A 24,452-nucleotide genomic window follows, 5' to 3' on the forward strand; every position below is an offset into this window, starting at 1 on the left:
CTCACGTGCCCTGGTGGCCCGCGGCTGTACTTGAAACGCAATATACTTTTTAATTGACTTTTATATACCATAAAAAATATACACCTACTTTACTTATATATAGAGTGCCACAGGACCAAGTTGCTATGCTAAAACACAATGGCGGCAGCTGTGTCACTGCACAGGCTACCTAATGTAAGAGTCTATGAACTTTTATTTCTCAGAAACCAGTAGGAATTTAGAAACACTGTTTTCAGGGTAAATAAAGGAAAGTCTTTAATGAAACTTTTTCGGAAAGTTATTATTTTATGTATGGAAAAGTCGCAACGTTAGAATTTTACAGCACGCTCATTACGAACACTATTGTAGTGAACGCTAACTAGAAAATCACCACGTGGGTCAAGAGAAACATTAAGGAAAAGCCAAGTACCTGTAGTACTGTTGTGGTTTAGTTCACACTCACGCTACAGCTAAATAAAATGCAAGAGAGTGCAGACTGTTTGGTTTTCACCTTATTAGTCAACCATAAATCTTTTGAATGTGAGAGGAAAAAATCTGTGGCAAAGATGGTGTATGGTTTGTGTTTTAACTTAAGTGTTGATTAGTCGTAAGTGACAAACATACATAAAAATAATTTAATTATACATACGAAGGGTTCCCGACAAACTGTAAAATATTAAAATGTGAGACAGATTACTGAAAGTCTACAAGTCAGTAGTTTCTTTCGAAGTGTGAAATTATACACAATGTGTTACAGTTGTGACGTTTTATAAAAGATATTTTACAAATAATTCACATTTTAAACTAATTAAGCTGAAAAAAATCAATTTAGAAAAATAGCTAAAATAACATTTATTAGAAAAAAATAGTATTTAAAGTGTAAATTAGAGAGAAAAAAAAAAGCATCTACAGCAAGATGATAAATTTTCTGGCCTCTATCCATAGGTGCCTAATGTCACTGAATGAGGCAGGAAAGATGAACCTAACACGGACTGTTGCAGGGGAAGAAGCTAACAGAGAATGTTCAGTAGCAATCTGCGACATCTATCTGTCAAGTGTCAATCACAAATGTTGGCTTGGATACACTGGCTACATAAGGACTTAATATCCTATATTATGTATTTTGCTTCTAAATTTTATATTTTTGTACATTATTTTAAATAAATTCATACTATAACCATATTAAATTTTTTACAAAAAAAAACTTTTTCTCCACTAAACAAGTCCTAAATTAATGGTTTTTATGAACTGAAATTTTATTTTCAGTCCTAGCAGGTACTAAAAGCATAAAATCAATTGGTATACAGTTTTGGACTAACCATTCCTATGCACCCCACATCTTAAAACTCTTTATTTTTAGTATATCGATCATAGATAAATTTAAAATAGGATTTCCCAAAACCCAGAAAAACTCAGCAGGTCACAGGAATGTGGAATGCTTGAGCAGCCCACCAGGTAAACACATCGATATGAGTGTCTGCTGCGCAGAGAGGACCAGACCAGGTCTTTGAAGGATTGCAGTAGCTTTTAAAGGGGAGTAATTTTTTGAGTCTCGTTTCCTACACGGGCGACATCATGGTCCTGTAACAAAGGCCTTCACCGGGTCCATAAGCATTAAACGGTAGCACTGACATGCATCACCCTGTGAGCCTATGAGCATGCGCCTCCTGACAACTCATATGCAACTTGGTAAAGGATAACATGAACATGGTACTCGATATACAGTTTCGTGGAAGTATTTTTATACTAAGTATGACCAAACTGACAGAGTTGTAGATTAAAAGTTTTTTCACGGTGATATAAATTTTCATGACAACGTCTACTGTTTCCCCATGTGTGAAATATAGTTCTATATCCAGACTGTCCAATGACAGAAGGTAAACATTGCGAAGAAAAATGTGTATTTTGGATATGTGAGTCACATAATGGAGTGTTGATAGTATGGACACTACCCATTAATTTAGAGATCAGTTTTTAAAGTGACTCTTAAAAGAGAAAACTTGGTCTGTTAAAAATAGTGTTGATTCAATTCCAAAAATATGCTGATTCTTTAATTTTGATTCTGATTTCATCAGATTCTATACTCTTTACAATAATGCTTTATGCTTGTCAAATTATTCCTGATCTGTGTTGAAAAAAAAACCTGTTATTACGTAGAATTAATAATAACAATACTTATTGTTTACCTACAACTATTGCAATAAATAAACAGTTGACAAAGACAGCACCGTCATATCACATTAATGAATTTTCTGTATTTTAATATGTGACAAAATTGTTATTAATCATTGAATTAAAAAATAGGGTAATACTTGTTGAAACATTAACAGAGTTATGGAACTGTGTGGTAATGACTCTTGTAAAATAAATGTTTAATAATATATGATACTATAAAATTGGCCATAAATATGAAAAAATTCAGAGTTGCCCCTTAAACAGAACAAAATTTCTGCTAAATCAAACAACACTTCTGGTAAATTGGTTCAATACCCTAATCAATCTGTGAAAACACTGATGAATCAAAATGGACAAATGTAACATCTTGATTAATCAAACTAGTCTGATTAGTCATACATCACCAGCAAGAAAGATCATTAGCTAAAAAAAATTCTCCATATTGCCTGACTAATATGATACTCCCAGAATAGTGGTGATAGGTGAAGTATCTGATGATTAGTGGGCAACCAGAAAATTATTTGGGCAATGACCTGGCGATTAGTAGGGTATCGGTCAATTAGTGGGATATTGGCTGATTAGTGGTGTGTCAGTCATTTAGTAGGGTATCGATGGTTTAGTGCGGTAATGGCAGATTATGCGTAATCAGCCAATTGATGGAGAACTGTCCAATTAGTCAGATGAATATACTTATTTTGATTACTGACTAATTGAGTTTGATGCCCTATTAAAAATAAAAGGTAAAAATTAAAATTTCAAGATAGTGCTTTCGAAAAAGAATTGGCCAGCACTGATTCCAAAACCATTGGATTGAATACTTTAATATCATTGGAATAGATGAAACTGGGCCAATTCCATAATTGGAATTGACCCAACATTAGTTAGAAATCTTTATCCACCCATGCACAGTTAGTTGTCAATAAATTCAAAAGTACTTGGACAGCATTCAATTTCTTGCTAACATCGAAGCTGCCAAACTCTGGAAAATACCACCAAAAATGCTTCAGACAGTGTTCATTTGTGCATTAAAGAATAAGTACTTACCTCAGCATCAGCAAATGAAAATGGTAACAAAAAATGAGGTAAATAAAAGCAAAGCATTCTTACGTTAAGTTATTAACTCTCTGTTTGCGGCACTTGGTAGGATGATGGTGCGCTCCCTGGCATCTACACAACAAAAAGACCATGCAGTGCAAAGGCAAAAGAAAAAAAAACCAAAATGTATCGAAAATACGTAGTAACAAATAAAATTGGAAATATGCAAAAATTACTGGAGAATGCTTTAACATATAAAGACATGCTCAAACAGCTAAAAATATGTATAAAGTATAGCTGTTTTGCACAGGAAACAAACACCTCTAAAACCATAGCTTAGTGAATGTAATACACATGCATTTGAATTCACAGCAAAATTCTTATGGTTAGGTAAGGCAAGTTTATATGTAGTTAACTGTCTGTGTGGCAAATGAGTATAATTAATTTTGTGGATTTTTGCATTTGCAATTACTCAAAGAAACATACATACATAATTTTTTGTTAAAGAACTTAATTATAAAATATATGATGACAATGGAACTCCTAATCACTATTGCGTAGTTCTGTGACATATGTAGTTAAATACTTCTTAATAAACGTTACTGTGAAAAATTGGTTGTCTGTAAAGTCGGTTTACGGACAATAGTTTAACGTGACAACGTCATAACAAAACATTGATGAAATGATTGCATACTTTTATGAATAAAATTGAATCATTTTTATTGAATTATCACTATTTTGTATGGATACAAAGGAGTGAAATGAAATCTACAATTTAATTGATAACTTTACTTTTATTTGCACTCATTAATTCAAATATGTTTATTACTTTAACGAAGAGATTATTTTAACTATAACTTTTATACATGTTTGCTATTTAACTTCTTCCAATCTGTGTTATACTGTTAAGGATAGGACGATGATAGGAAAAGTAGGAAACGAATGGGAGTGTTTCAAGTTTAATGTGCCTCGAAAAAGTCAAATCGTGGTTGTTCCAATCGAGTGGAAGAGAGACAGATGTGGCACAAGCGTACAATGAGTGTAACGGGACACATCGTAACGGGACAATGTGCGTAATGGGACACTTTTTTGTGCGTGCAGCCGGCGTTCATAGATTTATTAGACGTCACGTCAAAAATTAATATATTTATTTGTTATATCAAATTTAATTTTTAGATAAGCACTGCTGCATAGTCACACAGATAAATATTTTAATTATAATTTTATTCATAAAAGTATGAAATCATTTCATCAATGTGTTGTTATGACATCACGTTAAACTATCATCCGTAAACAGACTTTACAGACAACCAATTTTTTTTACAGTTGCCATTATTTTTGCCATTTGTTCTACCTTCATAATAACCTCAAGGTAAAGCAAAAGACTTTTTTTAATCAAAATAAAGCTCATAATAAACTGTAAATGTGATTAAATGTGTGTTGATGCCAGCAGTACTAAATACTGTAGTTCTTAGGTCAAGCAGTAAATCCAACCTACATAAATTAAACGTAATTTATCAAGAAAAATATTTCTAAGTATAACTTTATAAAAATAAAATAAACCAGTAAAAATAACATAATTTACAAAAAAAAAAAAAGGGGTTACAGACTCATACCTAATCGTTCAGCTAAACTGAGAAAATTGGAAGGATTAAGAGTTGGAACTACGACTAAACTGAGTATTGAGGTGAGGGAATGTGCATGTCTTAATTTGGAAATCCCGGTCGATTTATATTCGAGGTGGTCTTAGAATAATTGTTCATAGTAAATTTAAGAACATCTTGAATTCAAGTTTGTCTCATGCTCGAGAATGTGTGATGTACTGGGTTTACTTGAATTCTAGATCCAAATCTTGCATGAATATTAAATAAACGGAATGGACAGGTTGGAGTTGTTTATTGTTTGCTGGCGAACAGGAACGGACGGTGACAGTGTTCCAGTCAAGTGCAGGTGTGTTGGGTGAAGGCACACAGCAGAGCCACACAGCAGCGTCACAGCGGGCGGAGGGGACGAGCGCGGCCTCGCACCTGGTCCTCGGGCTGCTGGAAGTGCACCAGCCCTGCACTGTCGTAGGTGACGCACTTGCGCAGCTCCATCTCCATGCTGCCCAGCGCCGCGCTCAGCTTCCCCTCCAGGTCCTCGCGCAGCTTCTGCGGCACAAAACCAGCGGTCGCTCGCTCGCGGGCCATCGTGGCTCCCTGGGCTCGGCCCTCCGACGTGGAAGCGAGTCCTTGTTGCAGACATCTTCAAGGGCAAATTACAAGTGACCCCTCTCCCCCCATAACCTCATAGAACACAAACAAAAAAAATATACTCCATAGATATGACAACATTGCAAGATGTCAGAAATGTGTTGAAAAATTTTTTTTATAAGGGGCTAATATTATTAAAATTTTTGGACTCCTCATTTATCAGGAGGGCATTCCACACCACCCAAAACCCTTCTGCATTACACTCCCCCTAAATTTCAAAGCTAGGTCTGCCCTTGTGTATTAACTTCAATAATTACTAAAACATAGGTATGTATTTCATTGCTCCTGCGTACAATTATTGATTTCCCTTCATGATGGCTGCAGCAAAGCAGACCAAAACATCAGGAGACTATCATTTACAAGAATGTAGTCTTAACTCAGAAGCCAAGAGTAGTTGATGACAGGTATATTTTTAATTTTAGAGGAGTATTTAGCTGGTTATGATATACAACATATTCAGATAATTTAAATGACAGATTTGATTAGTTGTTCCTGTAAATCACAAGAAATATTAATGACCAAACATTTGTTGTTAATAGAGTGGAATTAGACCTTTCATTACAAAAAAATAGGATAGTCTATTTTTTTTTATTATAAAAACCACTTGGTTTAAACCGTTGTTTTAAAAGTGCTTTAAACCATTGTGGTTTGAATCAGCCAACCCTGGCTGATAATACTGACGAGTGCCGATGAACGAACCTTGTGCAAGCCTATCAGTTTGGAGTTGTATATTTTTCTTTTTATCATTATTTTTATTGTTTACACAAGATGTCCATTTAGTGGTAAACAAGGATGCAAAAATATATTGTTCACTGTAATGTGCAGGCATGAATGTACTCACCAGATGGTGTGCTTTCTCCCGGAGGAGGTTGCAGGCTTCCTCGTACAGCTGTCTCGCACTCGACACCAACTCCGTCACTTGAGGGCGAAGGTTCGGCTGCAACACCACCACATCAGCTAACACACAATACCATCTCCAATTACACCTTACATGTATAAACAACTACACTAGAGCGTTATACTAGTAGAAAACACGAATTTCTTATAGAATTATGGAACTTCAAAAAACCAAGCAGAAATATCTTAAAAAATTTAAATTTAAATTAATTCAGCAATAAACAATTAGTTAGGAACTCACCATAATATTGGAGGAAGAGTTTTCTTGAGCTTATATGCATAATTATACAGCATATATACCCCTACCCCTACCTTTACCTTCAACTAAACCTGTGTGATGGAGTAGTGTAGCATTATTAACTGCTATATTGAAATTATGCTGAGTATCGCGCAAGTCATTTTCATTAAGTCGTGTTAGCCCCTTCTTTCCTAACACAAGCGTGTGAGCCAAGGTGATTGAGCCCTGTAAAGGGCAGCTGACGCTGAATGGCACCAGGAGAAAACTCTGAAAGTCTTTGTCAGCTGCCGAGGTTCACAGCACTGGACAACGAGACATCTGGCTCCACGCACATCACACACAGATCCCGGGAGCCAGACAGCAGAGTTTAGTCCATGGTTATAAGTTCACCAAAGTAGTGGAAACAAGTTTACTTAGGTTCACTTTGTGTGGAGAGGCTGTCACAACAAAGTGTTAAAAGTTAAAATACAGCTAGAGTGAAAGCGCAATTTACGAGTGTGTTCCACCTATTAAGTGCGACCTGTATTTTTATTAGATTTTAAAGGTTTGTTATTTTCACATAAATGTGGATATTATAGCTACATAAATAAGAAATGAAGATGTTATATTTACGCAGCTTAGTTGTTCCGCTGAGTGCCACTAGAGGTGGGATAGTGAAGGGGAGAGACGTCTGAACGTGTCAGCTGTGAGCGGTTGGACTGTATGCCGTGAGGAGGGGAGTCGTCTTGGGCCTAAGGACTAGTGCCATCACATAAATTAGGCCAGCGAGTGTAACGAAAATGCAGGAGTGCAGAGCTAGTGCATTTTGAAAATGTCCAGATCGACTTGAAGATTTGGTCAGCTTTGGTGATGGAACCTTACTATGACGATACTCATAATTGTGTGCAGTGGTGAATGCAGAGGTGTTGAAGGGGGAGAGGGAAGGTAGGATATATACCCCCCCTCTCTCTAAAGTAATGAAAATAATTTGCAAAATATCGGTGAAGACAGTACCGTGTGAGAAGCTATGCCGTCTACAGCTACTACCGTATGCTCATATGTCAGTGTGTTAGTGTCAATAGTAATGTAAATTTTTTTAATATATATGTTCAGAACAGAATTTTCTTAGTTCTTCCCCCCCCCCCCTTTACCTTTTTCATGATAGTTATGCATAATAATTACAAAATTTTGATGTCAAATATTGTAATTTTGTGTACACTAATTTATGAAAAAGAGTTTTCTCTTTTCTTTGGTAAAATTAAGTTCAATTATTACACTCCTCTCATTAAATAAAAGCAATTCCCAATATATTGAAACAGAAACCATTATTATGGTATTTTTACACATTTTTATTTATTGGTTTGATTATTGATTCTATTTAATTGAATGGAACTCTGGTTAACTAACAAACCTCATTTTCTATTTTTAAAAACTATTATTAACAGAACAACAGAATGAGACTCAAATTAAACTAACCCAAAACCCCAATTAAATGAAGCACTCATCCCCTCCTTCCTGTAATTGAAAAACCCTATTAATCTTGACACCAGAACATGCCTGATCATCCACACATAAACCTTAATTTAAGATATCAGTGAATTAACAGACTTTAAAAACCCCTATTTAAATAATATTAATATACCCAATTTCCTATTTTATTATTTACGGAAAAAAATTGAACAACTTCAGTTCTAAAACCATTGGATTCTGAATCTTTTAAGTGCATTTTAATCAATGGAATTGGCTTATTCTATAATATAGCCAACACTAATAATAATGTTATGTGTTGACATTTTACTGCATTCCACTAGCAAACTACAATTACAGCCAATCAAATACATCAACTCACTCCTTCGACTATCTTGCCACCAGGATGAACTTTCTCAAGGTGAGCTGAGGTCTGGACTGCCAACTGGTACAATTCATCTTCTATTGATGGATGGCTGATTGTCAAAAGCTTTACATATCTGTCCATACAAGAAACAAAATATGTCTAAATACACAAAACAAAACTCATATGAATCAATTTTAAGCTGTTTCATTGTTACTTTTGTCCATAGGTGGATTTGGGGAGGAGGGGGAACGTGCTAGCAATGAACTTGGAAGCAGCCAGAGTATAATTCAATCCCGAAGTTAACTTGGGTAATCTGCGAGTCAATTGTCTAAACACATCAAAGGTAACCAAGTAGGAGTTAGTAATTCTAATGTGTAAATGACAGTGGATAATGAGAAGAAAAAAAATTTTGGGGTTGGCTGTAGATAATAAAATTGCGTATGAAATTTTAAGTCCTAGTCCTAGTGAACGTGGTGGCAAATCAGATGAAATCATAAACTTTTGTTTGGAAGTTGATAAAATTAAAGATCTATAGTTACCCGGTCCAAAAGCACACAACAGTAGAGTGAGTACATATATCGCAGACTCTTTGGCTAGTATGAGGTGTGAATCATTAGCTGAGTTGGAGCAGCAACAAAATTCAATGGTGCGGAGAATGAGAGCGAACATAATTACAGTTATTTGTTATATATAAAGAACATGTATGTACTATGTTGCAGAAAACAAATCCAATTTCATCAAGTAATAGTGTTGACTTCATACATGTTACACTCATTTCACTTAAATTTTATTTTAATGAATCCCACTTGCTGTGTATGTCCATCAGCAACAAATAATTTAACAAATTATTCATTCTGAAATGTTCAATTGAATATCAAATTATTTACTCATATCAAATATTTTTGAATACTCTGCAGAACCCCTTATGTTAAGTCACTGGTTAATGCAGTAAAAAAATTAATTTGATTTCTAGTTTGGAGGCCACTTTAAATTCTCAAACCTAAGATATCCTGCCTCCAAACACAAGGTATCACTGCACACACAACTGATCGTAATGCCTAGGATGAAAGGTATACGTGAGATAACTGTGGCTCTGCGCACAGGTGCAGGGAGAGGTACTGACTTGACGAGCGTGGTGACACACTCGATGAAGGCCACCAGGAGCTGGTTCTCGTCATCCGTGAAGGGCGCGGACAGCTTCCTGGGCCGCTCGGCACCCTGGGGCTGCGACTGGGACTGCGAGGACTGCGAGGACTGAGAGTGGCTCATGGCGTGCCGCTGCTTCTCCTCCCACTGCTTCAGCGACGTCTCCAGGGCCTGCAACATTACAAAAAAATATTTCAGAGTTGTATATTTTGATTATTATCTAAAACTTATGGCATTTTTGGATCAGAGCCATTAAAGTTGTCAGAAAATTACTATATGGAACAAGCTGGGACACTGTTAGGATATCAGACTTGCATTTAAGAGGATTGTAGTTGTAAGATGGCTCTCCTGAAATTACTCCAAGCTACACACATACACACACACACACTCCATAGCTTAACTTATTTAAATAATGGCTACTCAGACTCAAGGCTTACATTCCATCAATCAAAACTAAGAAGCCATAACTAAACTAAATTTCTATCAAGTAAAGAGCCAGCAGGCAGATAAATGGCATTACTAAAACTACCAAAGCAGTAACGTAGCAAGTAATGAGAACACAGCAGATACATACCCGGTTCCTGCATAGCATCTGCATGCGGTTCTTGTGGATGATGCGAATCATGCCCGGTGGCTGGACCCATGCCTCCCCGTCCACTTGGACTGGCACTCCTTCGTCTCCTGGAACACAGCAACGCAGCTTGCCTCTGCTAAAAGTGCGGCATCACATCGGGGCCACACTCCACACAGACTCTGTAAAGTCACATCACATGTACTGCACACAGTCCAAAGCCAGAAGTTCATTTAAGTGGAGTCCAATTTAATATTTATGTCTCGCTGCTCTCACAACATGAGAGAAAAATTATGTCAGGCATTATGTAGCTACAGACAGCACCATAAAAATCTATGAGTAAACGTAAATTAAAAATAACCTTGTGCAAAAAATGGCTAAGTCTTGAACGTTTCGAGAAAACTATATGAAGGTAAGGTGATGTGGTAATACTACACATGATTATATGTTATAATTTAATTTTTCCAAATAACATGGAAGTGTGTGCAAATGTTTTGTGTGTAATATTTTTTTTTTTGGAAGACCTTCACCATGAAAAACAGATTTAAATTCGCTATTTTTTTTTCCATTTAGACATTACCTTCAAGCTAGCAACATTTGTTTAATTGTTCATGAACACAAGTTCATTGGTTAAAACTCTGTCAAAGTCAGATATTTATGTGGATTCTACAAAACCTACGTATTAGCATTGTCACCATGAGTGTGCTATAAATGTGCCCTTACAATATGTGCAATGTAACCACTCTAATGGCATGCTCCTGGTTAAAAATGGCTTATTTTGGAGAGAAAAATCTCAAAGCTACACTCTCCCCTCCTGCAAGCATTTAGTTTTGGTTCCATCAAATATTGCAACAGATGACATCACCATGCTTCAAGTGCAACCAGGATCATAACGCAAGTTACAATGCAAAGCATTAATCAAAATTCAAACATATCCTGTAAACGTATCTAAGTTACTGCACTTTGAAATATGTGAGATGAGGGCAGCAAGTGGGAGTTATTTTATGTTGTTTTTCTTTCATGCTCACAAATGCTGTGAACTGGTGCTGAGATGTAAAATCTGCAAACAGGAGGAAAAGAAAATAACCCATTTGAAGACCTATGGTGGTTATGTTAGGAATGTCAGAGCTTAGCCAATAACTGTTGACACAGGCCATCAAACACCAACATGACCGCTGACAAGAAAATTTTCTGTAACACAATGCCATGCTGGATTGACAAATGAAGTCTACATCAAACTGAAGAAATGAACAAACATACAAAACCTTCCACGTGCAGCCAATGTTCGGCCAGCGGAAAGCAAATGCTGAAAACACAAAGAATGCTGTAGGTAGAGTCCTTTCTGCAGAAGGATGGACACCTAATAATCCAAGTTCCCAATACTGCGTACAGGTGTCTCAGTTACTCAGCAGCTGAGTGGCTGGACAGATACTCAGTTGTGTCTGTCTAGTGATATTTGAAGTTGTTTCCCCACAAGGTGAGAAATAGTATATTGCTAGTTGGTGAACTGTGGAAAGCTCAAAGACTCCACGAGTCAGACCGGGGATGAAGGCACTCACCGAGGATGGTTATCTGGATGGTCTGGCACTGCGCGATGCGGTGGTGCTGCAGGTTGATGAGGCGAGACGCCGCCATCTGCACCGAGCCAAACACCGCCACCACCTCGAGGACGCGGTCGTCGAAGCTGGGAGCCAGGAAGCAGTCGTCCTCCTTGGTGCCGCCCCAGAAGTTGGTACCACCCATGAAGCTGTTGCCACACAGGCCATCATCTCACACGTTTACCAGACCAGATCAAGCTTAAACTAACCTCTTCAACATTTACATTCCACCTCACACCTAAATGGCATAGTGACCTGTAAGTGTGGGCCAAACAAGGTCAAAATGTGATGTTGTTAGTAATATATAAAAAATTTATTATCACATTAAATATAATTTTAAACATGGTACAAGAAATTAAGTCTCAGAACTAGGCAATTCTCATGATACGATGCCAGCCTAACTGAGTGTACACCATTGCAAACATGTTCTTTCATTTCCTTTACAGTTAGTGAATTTTTCCAACAAATATTTCAAGAGTGTACATAAGCATGAATACATTGTATATGTTCACACATTTACCTCTTACTAACCCTTATGCTAAGATAAGAAAATAAAAAAATAAGTCAAACCTTATTTGAAAAATTTGGTCTCACATGCTGAGTTATTTTCTTTTCTTACTATTACTTAAGGGATTGTTCTGAAAATTTATTCCAACAGTGCTTTTGCATTTGTTGTTCGGTAACAAATTTCTTACTAGATATTTATTAAAAATTATTTGCGGACTGTAACAATAATTATATTATGAATATGTGCTTTTTTTCTTAACGCTATAAAATAATATTTAGTAAATTCAGAACATTTGAACCAAACATCAAAATGGAAGTGTGTGATCGTAATAAAATACAGGAAAATTCATCAAATAAAAAAAATCGCAAGAAAATGAAATATTCAACATGGCATTTTAGACATAGCCCTGAGCAAACATTACTATTATTGAGTATTGGCACTGATTATGATAAATATTTGCTTCATTTATTGAAATTGTGACATGCCTTCCAAAAGCAAAAGGGTCTTCAACTTGGGTACAGGGCATAAACACTAAATACATGAACATAATACAAAAATTAACATGGACAATTGCTGAAACAAGGAAATGTAGGTATTCTAGCAAACCACCCACTTAGGAGAGGGGAGAGCGCAGAAATTGAATTAAGTTATTCTTTCAAGTATCATGTATTTTTCAGCAGACCTAATCATGTTTCCGAATAACCTTCATTGTATTTATTTTAACTATGGCAAAGACATAACCAAGTGGCCCGAAGACAAGATAAATGGTACCCAAGCCCGAAGAGAAGATAAATGGTACCCAAAGTCTAAAACTTTAACTGACATTATACAAGTTGTCCATAAAAGAATGTCCCAGTTTCAATGGTATATTATAACAGTTCAATTTAGGCTATTTACAACAAATCATACATGAAATTGAAGGTAAACTAATCTAGATTTTTCTTACAAATGTCCAAGTGTACAAGTGATGTGAAATTCAGCTGTGTGTTTGAAGTGCAGTTGAACACCTCGCTCCTAAGGAGCACCACACCTGGGGATGTTGAGGATGACGATGCCCTGGAGGGACGGCAGGGGTATGCGCTGGCCGTCACACTCCAGCTTCACACGCTGCTCCAGGTTCTTGTACGTCTTCTGCAGCCACTCCTTGCTTCCCAGCACCCCGTACCTGCATAACACACTGCTGCATGCTCCCTCGGGACACACGTGGAGGTCCCTTCTCCGTTTCCATCGCGTGCCTCATCCTTAGTTTGCAGTGTACATTCTCTCATTCTCTCTCTCTCTCTCTCTCTCTCTCACTCTCATTCACTCTCATTCTCTCTCTCACTCTCATTCTCTCTCTCTCATTCTCTTATTCTCTCTCTCTCCTACCTACCCCCTTGCACAATTTCTGCCCTTAGCGCTAACCTATTTTCGGTGTGCTCTGTTGCCAGATTGAGCATAAACATTTTAGATCCAACTCTATAAAGAAATAATTTTTTTTTTATGTATCTGAAAACATTTAATTTTTTTTTAAGGAAAGTCTGGAATCAGAATTTTGGAAATACTTATTCTTACTGTATATCATCACGTTCATCTTCAGTTTTTACTTCTAAGGAGACGTAACTGAACTGGTTTCAACCCCTTTTTGTTGAATAAATTTTTAATATCATTTATTATAAACATTTAGCTCTATTTGAGCAAAGCACTTAATTTAAAGGAATGCCATGTTATAAATAGTGACCAACTGCAACATTAAATTATTTCTCCTCTGAAATAATAACTTTTTTGCATTGAATTATTTTTTGTTTAGAATAACAACTATAATGATTATCAACAGACACTATTTTATGGTATTAGAAAAATCTTATCATAATTAAGAATGTACACATATTAAGATTTTTTATGTTATCAAGCCGGGTAATATCAATTTGGCAACCATGGGCTTCATTTACTTTGTATTGCAAAGAATGAGACAGACTATATGAAACATACTATACAGCCACCACTGTGTTAAGGTAGAAATCTCATATACACTATAGTTTGTCTATAACATAGATAGAATGAGCCAAAATCAAGTTGCATTATAAGAAGCCCGGTATTTTAATAAAAGAAAGTTAGGAAAAGTTTAATTGAATTGTTCTCTATGAATGTTGACATAGAGGTCATTAGAGGTGAAGAGAGGCAAAGCAGTAAGTATAACGATAGAATGCATTTGGAGAGGATAAATAGGTGTCTAACAAGAAAACCCACAATTTTATAGCAACGTTAATCAAGTTTTCCAGTAGTAGGAAGACCAAGTTGCAAGTTTAATCAAATCTAATATTAAAATTCATACCTTATTAAGGGCCCCGCCTACCTCGGCACACATTTGGTGTGCAGAGCTTCAGAAAAAAACATGCTAATTAAAAACTGCTCAAGATTTTATGAAAAGCATTTGCGAATATGCTAAGTCAATTAAGTAGTTATGTTTCCATATTTGGTTTTTAAAATGTAATTTTCGAAATGTAAAACTGGTAAAGTGTTTTGATCCAGAATAATTTTTAGGCATGATTCTTGAAAGCACTCCAGGGCATGCATTAAAACTTTATCTTTATTTCTCCGCCATATAATGTTATGGTTACCACTAAAATATCACAGTTACCCTGTGAACAGCAAAAAGAGGTGAGAACAAAATCCAAACCTACATCTATAGAAACCAAACAAGGAAACATCTGTGCAAAATGTGCAATTTTCAACTTAATAGTGGCACAGCAAACTACAGGTAAAACATCATTTGAAGCAGTATAGTATTTGAAATCACTGTTCACAACTGATTTAGCAAGGTTTTCTGTTTTAGTTTTGTGAAGAAATTTTGTGAAATAATGGAACATGTGGAGCCTGAATCCACAAGAGTAGGTATATCAAAAGTGCCAAAGGGTACAGAATTTAGTCCCACTAAATTAAGGAAATTTACATTACAGATCTGATTGGGGTATTGCACTAAGAATTTTGGGCTACAAAATATTTTTGAATACATACTGATTTGACTTGCCAAAATAGGTGAGCATTATATTGGGAGATGTTAGGTTTATTGGGGTATGTGGCTCACTTCGCTTCCCTACTCTGGGCATTTTTTTTTTTTTTTGGCTGTAATCATCTGCAATTCTTGATAAAAAAAAACAGTTTTTTTCAATAGTTGCATATTGAACCTTTGGAAAGTGTTATCATGATTTTTTGGTGTATTGCACCGTATTCACAAGTTTGAGTTACTGTTTACAGTATTGAGGTTAGGTTGCTGCAACTGAGAGCATGTTAATTTACATAATTTATGTTAAATAGCAATGCAAACCTCCAAAAAATAAATGTTAAATTTAAAGAGAACTTTTTGTTACCATAATGTTACCATAATACTATAATGCAGTAGGATAGTGAAATTATGAAATGCCAAATTGAATACCAAGCATACTACTAATTAAAAACTCAAAGATCTTTAAGAAAGGAGTGGCAAATCTTTAAGTAATGACTGTCAATAAAAATTATCTTAAATCTATCACGCCAATTTGAATATTTGTGATATTTTCATTACAGTAAAACATTTTAAAGAAGTTCCCACCCAAAAACATTTTTCTACGTAAGTCCCAAAGGCAATTTTGAACATCACCCATAAAAATAATGTAATTTGACCCTTAAAATAAGTTATCCGGCTTAATAAGTCAAACTTTTCAAGGCCTTCGAGATAATATTGAACTGAGTTTTACTGTCATTTGTAGCATTGCACAATGAGCTTGTTATATACATATATTTTTTTTTGGGTCATAAGAATATTGATTAAGAGGCCGTGTCAGTAAATGTTTATTTCCAATATTCTGCTCTAGAAGTTCTCTCTTTTAACAGTGAGATTTAGTGGCTTTTTCAACCGAAGGAACTGTAGCCGCAGCGCGTGATAAAGCTACTATACCCTTATCACAGGATTAGTGGGAAGGTTGACAGCTCGAGTTTACTCGACGAAAAATGTATCTGGTTCCTCGACAATCTGAGAGGATGACAATCTGACCGGCGGCTCACTAGGAAATTGCGGATGCAGGGATTCAGAATCAAGAAACCTCACTTATACAACTATGGTATGAGTCGAATCTAAAAATTTTAATACTTTAAACGTATCGGAATACAATTAATCTTCAAACATGTGGTAATTATTCTTTATCTGGATGTAATAGTCCGTGATAAATAATGTTAGTTGACATTAAAAAGTATACGAAATTCATCATGTAACGTTTTAAAAGGATAATAACATAAATGCATATGCTTAGATATTGCATATGCATCACACACAATCTAAATACAATCTCACTTAAGTCAGACTACCTAATTTTTTACAATGCACCATCATACAGTTTAACAGAGGTAGGTGAACCTCTTATCGACGTTGTTTCAAAGAATTTAAATTTACAAATATTATACTATTTATCTTAATACGATATGTAGCCTACCTTTATGAATACGAACTTACAAAAAAATTATTGAATTTATCACATTACACTTTAACATTACACAAGACTAAAACACTAACAAAACTTAATTTTATACATTGCTGTAGCATATTAGAAGACGAAATAACTCACAAGACTAACATTAAGAGGGCTGCATTACAAATTTACTTTACAGAGAAGAAAATATCCTTTCAAGATATTTCATTACCTCATTCATTACATAATACTGCCGTTGATGTGATCGTAGATATAAAGTATTTAAAAAATATATTCCATTATGTTTATGTAAATATTTTGAAAACGTTATTGCTTAAAGATGCTCATTATTTAAATAATAACGAATCTTTTACTTTTATGTACTGAACAAACAAAATACTTATAAGTTAATAAGAATAAGCTTAGTTGAGTAACATCTTCAATTTGTATTGAATTCAATGTACATATCGAAAATCATGTACAATGAATGCAACAGATTGAATTCAATAAATATTTGATCTTGTGAAACGGCCATAATATTGATGTAGATTAGGGACCGGAAAAATTCGCGGTTTCGACGGCCTTCAGGATAGACTGCACATTCCCCTGTACACTCGGGCAAATAACGGCAGCAGTGGCGTAGCGTGGGTGGGGCGGAGGGGGCGGCCCGCCCCGGGCGGCAGCCCGCGGGGGCGGGTCGCCGGTGAAGCGGGTTGAGATCTGATCTATGATTCATTCATTACATGTCAGACACACTATAATGTTCCATTTTTATCTAGAATTTTGCGCACCAACTATTTTTTAATATTTATTTAAAAGAAAAACTGCGAAATCACTGACAGAGCTCTTTATAACGTTTGTTTGTTTACATACGAACAGCAACATCGCATCACACCGCGCCGCCCGGCGCGCGCGAGCCGAGTTGAGCGGCACTCCTTATTGTGTTAATTACTCATACAAAATCTTTTGTTTCACGCGTCGACCCGTGTCGATGCCTCTCTTTCGCACTCATTGAATTTAGTACTACGCATTGTACTGTAAAGTTTAACCTTAACCCAGGGCAAACCAAACAACTTCCGCAAACCGGGACACAGTAAAACTCATATATTGCCCCGTACCGCGAGCGCAGGTAAACCCAAAAAAATATTAAAACCCAAACTAATAGCAGGCTTAAAAAATACTAATAAGGTTGCGAACAGTGAGAGGAGGCAGCAAGTTAAAAAGACACAAAATTTATATGACAACATTTTATATATATATATATATACACATATATATATATCATAAAATCGTTTCATCACAAATCGGTGCATCCATCATAAAATACATACCCTATTACTACTCATAAAAATAGCTATATAATAATACTAAAAAAATACTTTAACAATTCCCCCGAAAAATTATAATTTGATCATATACTTCGGAGCTCCGAAAATTAAATATAATTACCAAAAAGGCGTTAAAAATATATAAGAACATAACTCCGATAGACTATCAAACTTGACTATATTGTCGATTGAACAAGAATTGGCTGCTAATATTGATTTTGACAAAGTTATTTCTGACTTCGCTGCTCATAAGGCCCGTAGAATCCGCTTGTAAAACCGCTCATCCTATTTTAACTTCAATAAAAGGTACCTCATTGCATGTGAAATTTAATTTTAATTAAGCACCTATAAAATGGGGGCGGCAAAATGGGTTTCCCGCCCCAGGCGCCGAGATGGCACGCTACGCCACTGAACGGCAGTTCATTTGCTGCTGACTTGTTAGTCGTCTCAGCTTGTTTGTCTGTGATTCGATCCTTCTTTGGTTGGTGTTTTATAATTGGTTGAGATTCGTCCAGATGAACAGTAAGCCAATAGCAAAATCATCTAAAAGGTATATGTATTTGACTTCTAGCCTATCGCCGAATGAATCCGCGAATTTTTCCGGTCTCTATTAATTATAGATGCTCACATGCATCGTGAGAGTCCGTATAAAGCCTATTACAATTCTATAAGTATACATTAAAATGCTTTTAAAATATACATGTGTAATATAATTAAAACTTGTTTAAGTAAGATCATCACAAAAAAAATGAAAATCCTTCAACAGTAAGTGATGTTTTATAAGATTTTAACAAAACACACTTACAATAAGAGAATACTAATCATACCACATAATTCAACACAAAATATACATTCCAGTAGGCGCTACGTAAAAACAACTTCTATTTTTATGCTGATAACTCTGCATTGTTTTATATATATCATTATTTCTAACTTTTAATATTCTCTACACATTAACTGAAATTACTTATTTACAGAGTCTTAGCTAATGTTGGTCTGTACCACATACAGTACGTACGATATCTACGCAAAACACATACAGTTCATTATTAGTAATATCAATTATATTTCATGAACATAATGAAATTAGTATAGGCCCTAGGTTGTTCACTGTTAATTGAGTACTTCTGAAGTATTTTCATTGTGAGTTAACATACATACCAAATGCCATTCTTCCAGTAAAGTTACAAAGAAGACAAGAAGATAATATAAATATGTATGTAGTACCATATTTTAAACCCCTATTAAATGAATAATAACTCAATCTCTATTCTGGACTATTAAGTAATAATTTTTATTAATGTTATTTATAACTTAAATAAAATGACAACTAACAAATTAGTAAAAAAATATAATTACGTGCGATATAGTGTGACATTTGTACTTGGACGGCAAACGAATATAATAAAATGTCTATGACAATGTTAACTTTACTCATTATTATGGAAAGAAACAAAATGGGCAGATAAGCATATTCTACGCTGACATTTAAAAATGCTCAATTTAAAATGAACATTCCAAGAAAATTTATTTTATATCACCACAAAAAATCAAACTGCGGCGTCATTTTCCCGATGACAAACAAAAAAGTTGTATGGTCGCGAATAATACATTCGTATGGCGTCACATCAGCGGAATATTCCCTTGGCATAAATGTGTGAATTCTGTGGCACTAATGGAGAAGTAAACCTTCGCTCGAACACAAAAACAAATGAACGAACAGCTTTTTTTTTTTTTTTGATAAGATGTGTAATCGGAGACCCCTGGGGTGGTTGAAGAGTGTCAGGTCGGTCGCCAGACCAGATAGTAAAAGCTCAGGGGCTGAGGATAGAAAAGGCATATCTCCAAATTATTAAGTATAAATGTTGTCATGTAATAGTTAAAGACTTGATTACACCCAGGTTTATAAACCCATCATGATCATGAAGACACTGATCGGAAGGTAATGTGCAATACATTTCAATGGCGTTTTCAGTTTTTGCTAAATAATTATAAATATAAGCAAAATTTCAATGTATCTGGACAAATCAAAATATTGATAATATTATTTTCATCACAGAAATAATATATGATATGATAAATAAATTTGAAAAAAGCGGTTATGTTAAATGTATTGTATACTTTCAGTAGGCAAAATTTCTGGCCCCTACCTCTTATAGACTTTGAGAAAAACTGCCTTTTAAAATAACATTAATATAGATAGGAGCGAAAATTTGTGACACGGCCTCTTAAGAATATCTTTGATGTGAAAGATAATAATTATTTAATATGTAGATAAGGGTAATTGTTCAGAGCTGTTAAGAATTGTTATTAATTACTTTGGTTAAATTTCATGGAAAGCCTTAAAATACTTATTTCCTTGAGATACTTAATTATTAATTTGAGGGTTAACTCCAGTTCATAATAATTAATTTTGATGTTTGATAGTTAATATCAGTAATTGTTTTGTTTAAAGCAGTATAGATTATAATTTTACAGGACATCATTTTTAAACAAAAGTTTCTAATATGGTATGAATTTCAACTTTGTTTACTAAATTTTGAACATTGTATTTGAATTTGTTGGGTAATTTTAAATTCTATTGGATATTGCTAGTGTAATATTTTGAGAATAGTCTGGAAGGTACAGAAGGAAGAGCAGACAAGCGCGACACTCTGGCACCAGAAAGTTATTTTTCACTTTGTAAATGCGTGTTTGGGAGTTACGCGTCACGTTGTACGCACAGCTGTAGCGACCGTCTGGAAGGGTCTCTGGAGGCTACCACTAGCCAGCCAATCAGGGCGAGCCCTGGCATGGAATGATGCGCCCATCCGAATTTCCTTATATGGTCAGGTTTTGGAATTCTGTTCTCTGATTGGTCAGTTGGCCCACGGGGTTGCCTCCCTTGTCTTCACCTTTACAAGGGAAGGTAATCTCGTCGACCAAGTCACTTGTTGCTCGATCGTCGCCGAAGCCGGTTGCGTCGTCGGCAAGTCACGACACAATATGAGAAGTTACTAAGAGATAATTTAACGCCTAGGGGCTGGGGCCAGGCCGTATTTTTTAACTTAAGTTCTTGATTTTTCAGACAAATGTATTAGAAATTTAGGCCCTAGGCGTCGGCATCGGCCCGACTTCGTGGGATTACGGTCCGCGATCGACGGTACCTTGAGTTATGTAATTAACCAAGGGACATTACTAAGTTTTTTTTTCTTTGGCGAGTGACAAGACTCCTCGACCATCAACGGCAAGATGTATGGTGCTGTGGTATGTATGTGGACATCATAAAAATTTGTATAAGAAAAGACAAAAGACTGTGCAAGTAACGAAGTTTTCTAACTAAATTCATTTGTACAATTGTGTACTGAGGCCATGTAACGATGAGAAAAAAAATATTTTTTTTTTAAAAAGAAATAAACAAAGATAATTTAATAAACTCTTTTATTTCCAAATAACGTAGAACCATCGTAATGAAAAATTCCTCAGGAACATTGTTTGTTTTGTTTTTGTTTTGTTACGTTTCTCTGTGTGCTTAGCCGGGAAAAACATACAACGTAACACATTTAATAACATTCTGTCCTGAAGCAACTGCAAATGTTATTTTTGACATGATGTCTAATAAATCGATGAAAGCCGGCTGCACGCACGAAAAAGTGTCCCATTACGCACATTGTTCCATTACGCTGTGTCCCATTATGCTCATTGTTCCGTTACGCTGTCCCGTTACGCTCATTGTTCCGTTACGCTGTGTTCTGTTACGCTGTTGGCGAGTGCAGTAATAATAGGTTATGTTACAATTGACTAAAAAATTATGGTGATTAATAATAATTGATGATAGATATTTTATTACAGTTTATTTATATGAAAACTTGTTCATAATTATATTTAAACTTTATAGCTAAACGCCAGTTTTAAAAATTAATTACAAGTCATCTACACGTGAACTGTTTCGTCGACTGTTTATAAAGTGAAGTGAAAAGTTAATGTGGTTTTCATTGCTCATTACAACAACAATTTCGGCAATAAAGGTTAATTATTCTTGCATTTGAAAAATCCGATTACTAGTATAATTTCAAGTATTTATTCTTTTATTATAAAAATAAAAATGATACAATTTTATTCATAAAAGTATGAAATAATTTCATCAATGTATTGTTATGACTAATGACATTGTCACGTTAAACTATTGTCCGTAAACCGACTTTACAGACAACCAATTTTTTATCAACTGAAATTGGCAAGAATGGGTTATCCTGTTTCATTTCAATTTATTTAGCAGTCGAGACATGAAGTTTCTGGCTAGTCTGGCGGCCCCAACGTGGTCTGGCTGTGGGTTGGTCGCTGCTGTCCTGACAGTCGGGCTTAGGCTCCTAGGCTGTATTTGTGTTACACATTTACACCGGTGGAAATGTGCAGATTAAGAGAGAGAAAAAGAGAGAAAAGGCAATTGTCCTTACCACATGTAATTCTTCGCTCTGGAGCGGCATTTCTCTGGGTGCTCCTCACGCTTTTGGTGGAAGTCCAAAGAAATCTTGGCATCAATGCCGATCCCAAAGTAGTTGTTCATTACAACCCGCTCATAGTAGCCCTCCCTACAACCAAACACAGTAATAAAGTTAAGTATCTTTGGAAACAACACTTTCACGTGTTTCTTGAGACAGATGTGCAAGAAACCTGACATTGTTTAAGGAAAGAAAAATAAATAAAAAATTATTTAATATGCACTATTATTGACTTCATTTTTAATTAAATTTTCTAAAAATTATCATTCAATTGAACTAATAATTTTAGTAAAGACATTCTTAGGTGTACGTTAAAACACAACTGTGGGGTGCAGATTCAGCCCACTCTCCTGCCGCTCGAGACACATACATGAGCGTCTCATCAGGGTCCATGAGGGGCGAGGCCGCGGCGCACAGAGCATCGGCATTGGCCAGCAACGCCTTGCTCACGAGTCCTGCTCCACCACTTATATCTGTGGGGCAGAAGAAGGAAGACTGTTGGTATGCTGTGCATCACCTTCCACTGATAGTGAAAATAACTTTGAAATTATAGCAGGGCAAGAAATTCAAAAATACAAAGTGGACAAAGACAAAAATATTTTTAAATCTCGAAAATGTAAAATCAAGGAGCAACAACATGGGGTTTAACTATTTTATTTTGTAGGTTTCGTGAATATATACGTAAATACTTTTCAAAATGGAATGCCTACAGATCAATTTTATATTTTTTGAGCCAAAGAATATCTTAATGACCACCAGAAATGCAGTAAATTATGACTGAAGAAGCTCCTTATGGCAATTTTACATTTCCTTGACTTAAACATATGAAAAATGTATACATTATTTCAATTAGTTTCAATTAATTTCAAAGCTTTTTAATGAGCAGTTTTTTTTGTCAAATGAAACCTTCCTTAAAAGTGCCACAATATAATTTGTTCTACTTACAATAAATTAAAAACACTAACAAATTTCATACTGGTAATCATTAATAAGTTAGTTTTTAACAGAATGAGTATAATTTACTTAAAAATAAAATAGGTAATGCTAAAGGTGAAATGCAATATTCCATTGCCTCCATCTGTCATCTGTCAGTCCATCACGCCACACATCTTGCCAAGCGATTTATATCTTGACTTCATCTGTCTGTCAAAACATTTTCCGAAATAAGGGCAGCCAACAATCCATGTTTTTCTCCCTGAGAACTATATAGATGTTGTTTGCTATTTATATTGTGTTTATATACATATGTATTTTATTAGCATTTTCTCATGATTAAATTGTTTGTAAATGAGTTTTAAGAACAGCAATGTTATTATACAAAACATCTAAAAGACCTATACAAACAGCACAGGCCTGTATTCTGGTAACAATTGACTGCTGCTGCCAATACCATAGATATAATCCAGCTGTCATCCATCAAAAATTCGAGCTTGCCAAGCTCTTGACATACAGAATTTTTCAGGTCATTCAATTGGTGGAGGTCACAGAACCAACAGACGGATGTTAGACGGATGCCATAACAAAAAAAAAAATAGTAGGTTGAAATTTAGTTCTGAAACACTTTTCAAGTGATTAAATTTTTGTTGAAGAGCTAAAAATGTGTTTCTGGTTACGTATCTTTCAATTTCGGTAATAAATATTCCAACCTTTGCAATAGTGGTTACACTCAAAAGAAAGAAAGCTGGATCTGGGTCTCAAATCACTGTGATTTAAACCGTAACACCTTGGTGTTACCTGTCCGCAAAAGAGCTCCATATGAAAGTTAATGTATTAGGGCTTAAATCCATCCACATGTCGATTTTATATTTTATGAATCCAAACCATAATTGTTTCACATAAATTGTTAAAGAGTTTGAATTATGGATTAATTTCATTGAGATGAGAATGAAGCATTAACGAACTGCATGGGTGGGAGAAACGAAAGTGCCCTGAGAAAACCCACTGTTTCACTACAACATCTGCCACGTTTCCCCCTTGAGTAAAATATGGGTCTGACCAGACGGGAAA

The 24,452-nt window shown here is 35.4% G+C and overlaps 1 protein-coding gene across 6 annotated transcripts in view; it reads right to left on the reverse strand.

Annotated features, from left to right (window-relative positions):
• LOC134542193 (diacylglycerol kinase eta) overlaps positions 1-24,452 on the reverse strand; it is a 339,692-nt gene that overhangs the window by 13,156 nt on the left and 302,084 nt on the right. For 4 of the 6 annotated variants that reach the window (XM_063386254.1, XM_063386252.1, XM_063386257.1 and 1 more), the window contains 9 exons: positions 22,816-22,918; positions 22,401-22,535; positions 13,243-13,377; positions 11,666-11,853; positions 10,110-10,216; positions 9,513-9,706; positions 8,405-8,522; positions 6,283-6,378; positions 5,217-5,339 (listed from right to left, as the gene is read on the reverse strand). In XM_063386254.1, coding sequence (XP_063242324.1) covers positions 5,217-5,339; positions 6,283-6,378; positions 8,405-8,522; positions 9,513-9,706; positions 10,110-10,216; positions 11,666-11,853; positions 13,243-13,377; positions 22,401-22,535; positions 22,816-22,918 — 1,199 coding nt within the window. Of the gene's footprint in view, positions 1-3,261; positions 3,322-5,216; positions 5,340-6,282; positions 6,379-8,404; positions 8,523-9,512; positions 9,707-10,109; positions 10,217-11,665; positions 11,854-13,242; positions 13,378-22,400; positions 22,536-22,815; positions 22,919-24,452 lie in introns of all 6 variants that reach the window. The other 2 variants (XM_063386255.1, XM_063386253.1) reach the window with 2 other exon arrangements.

The sequence above is a fragment of the Bacillus rossius genome (genome assembly GCF_032445375.1).
Source record: "Bacillus rossius redtenbacheri isolate Brsri chromosome 4 unlocalized genomic scaffold, Brsri_v3 Brsri_v3_scf4_2, whole genome shotgun sequence".
In the NCBI taxonomy this organism is placed as follows: Eukaryota; Metazoa; Arthropoda; class Insecta; order Phasmatodea; family Bacillidae; genus Bacillus; species Bacillus rossius.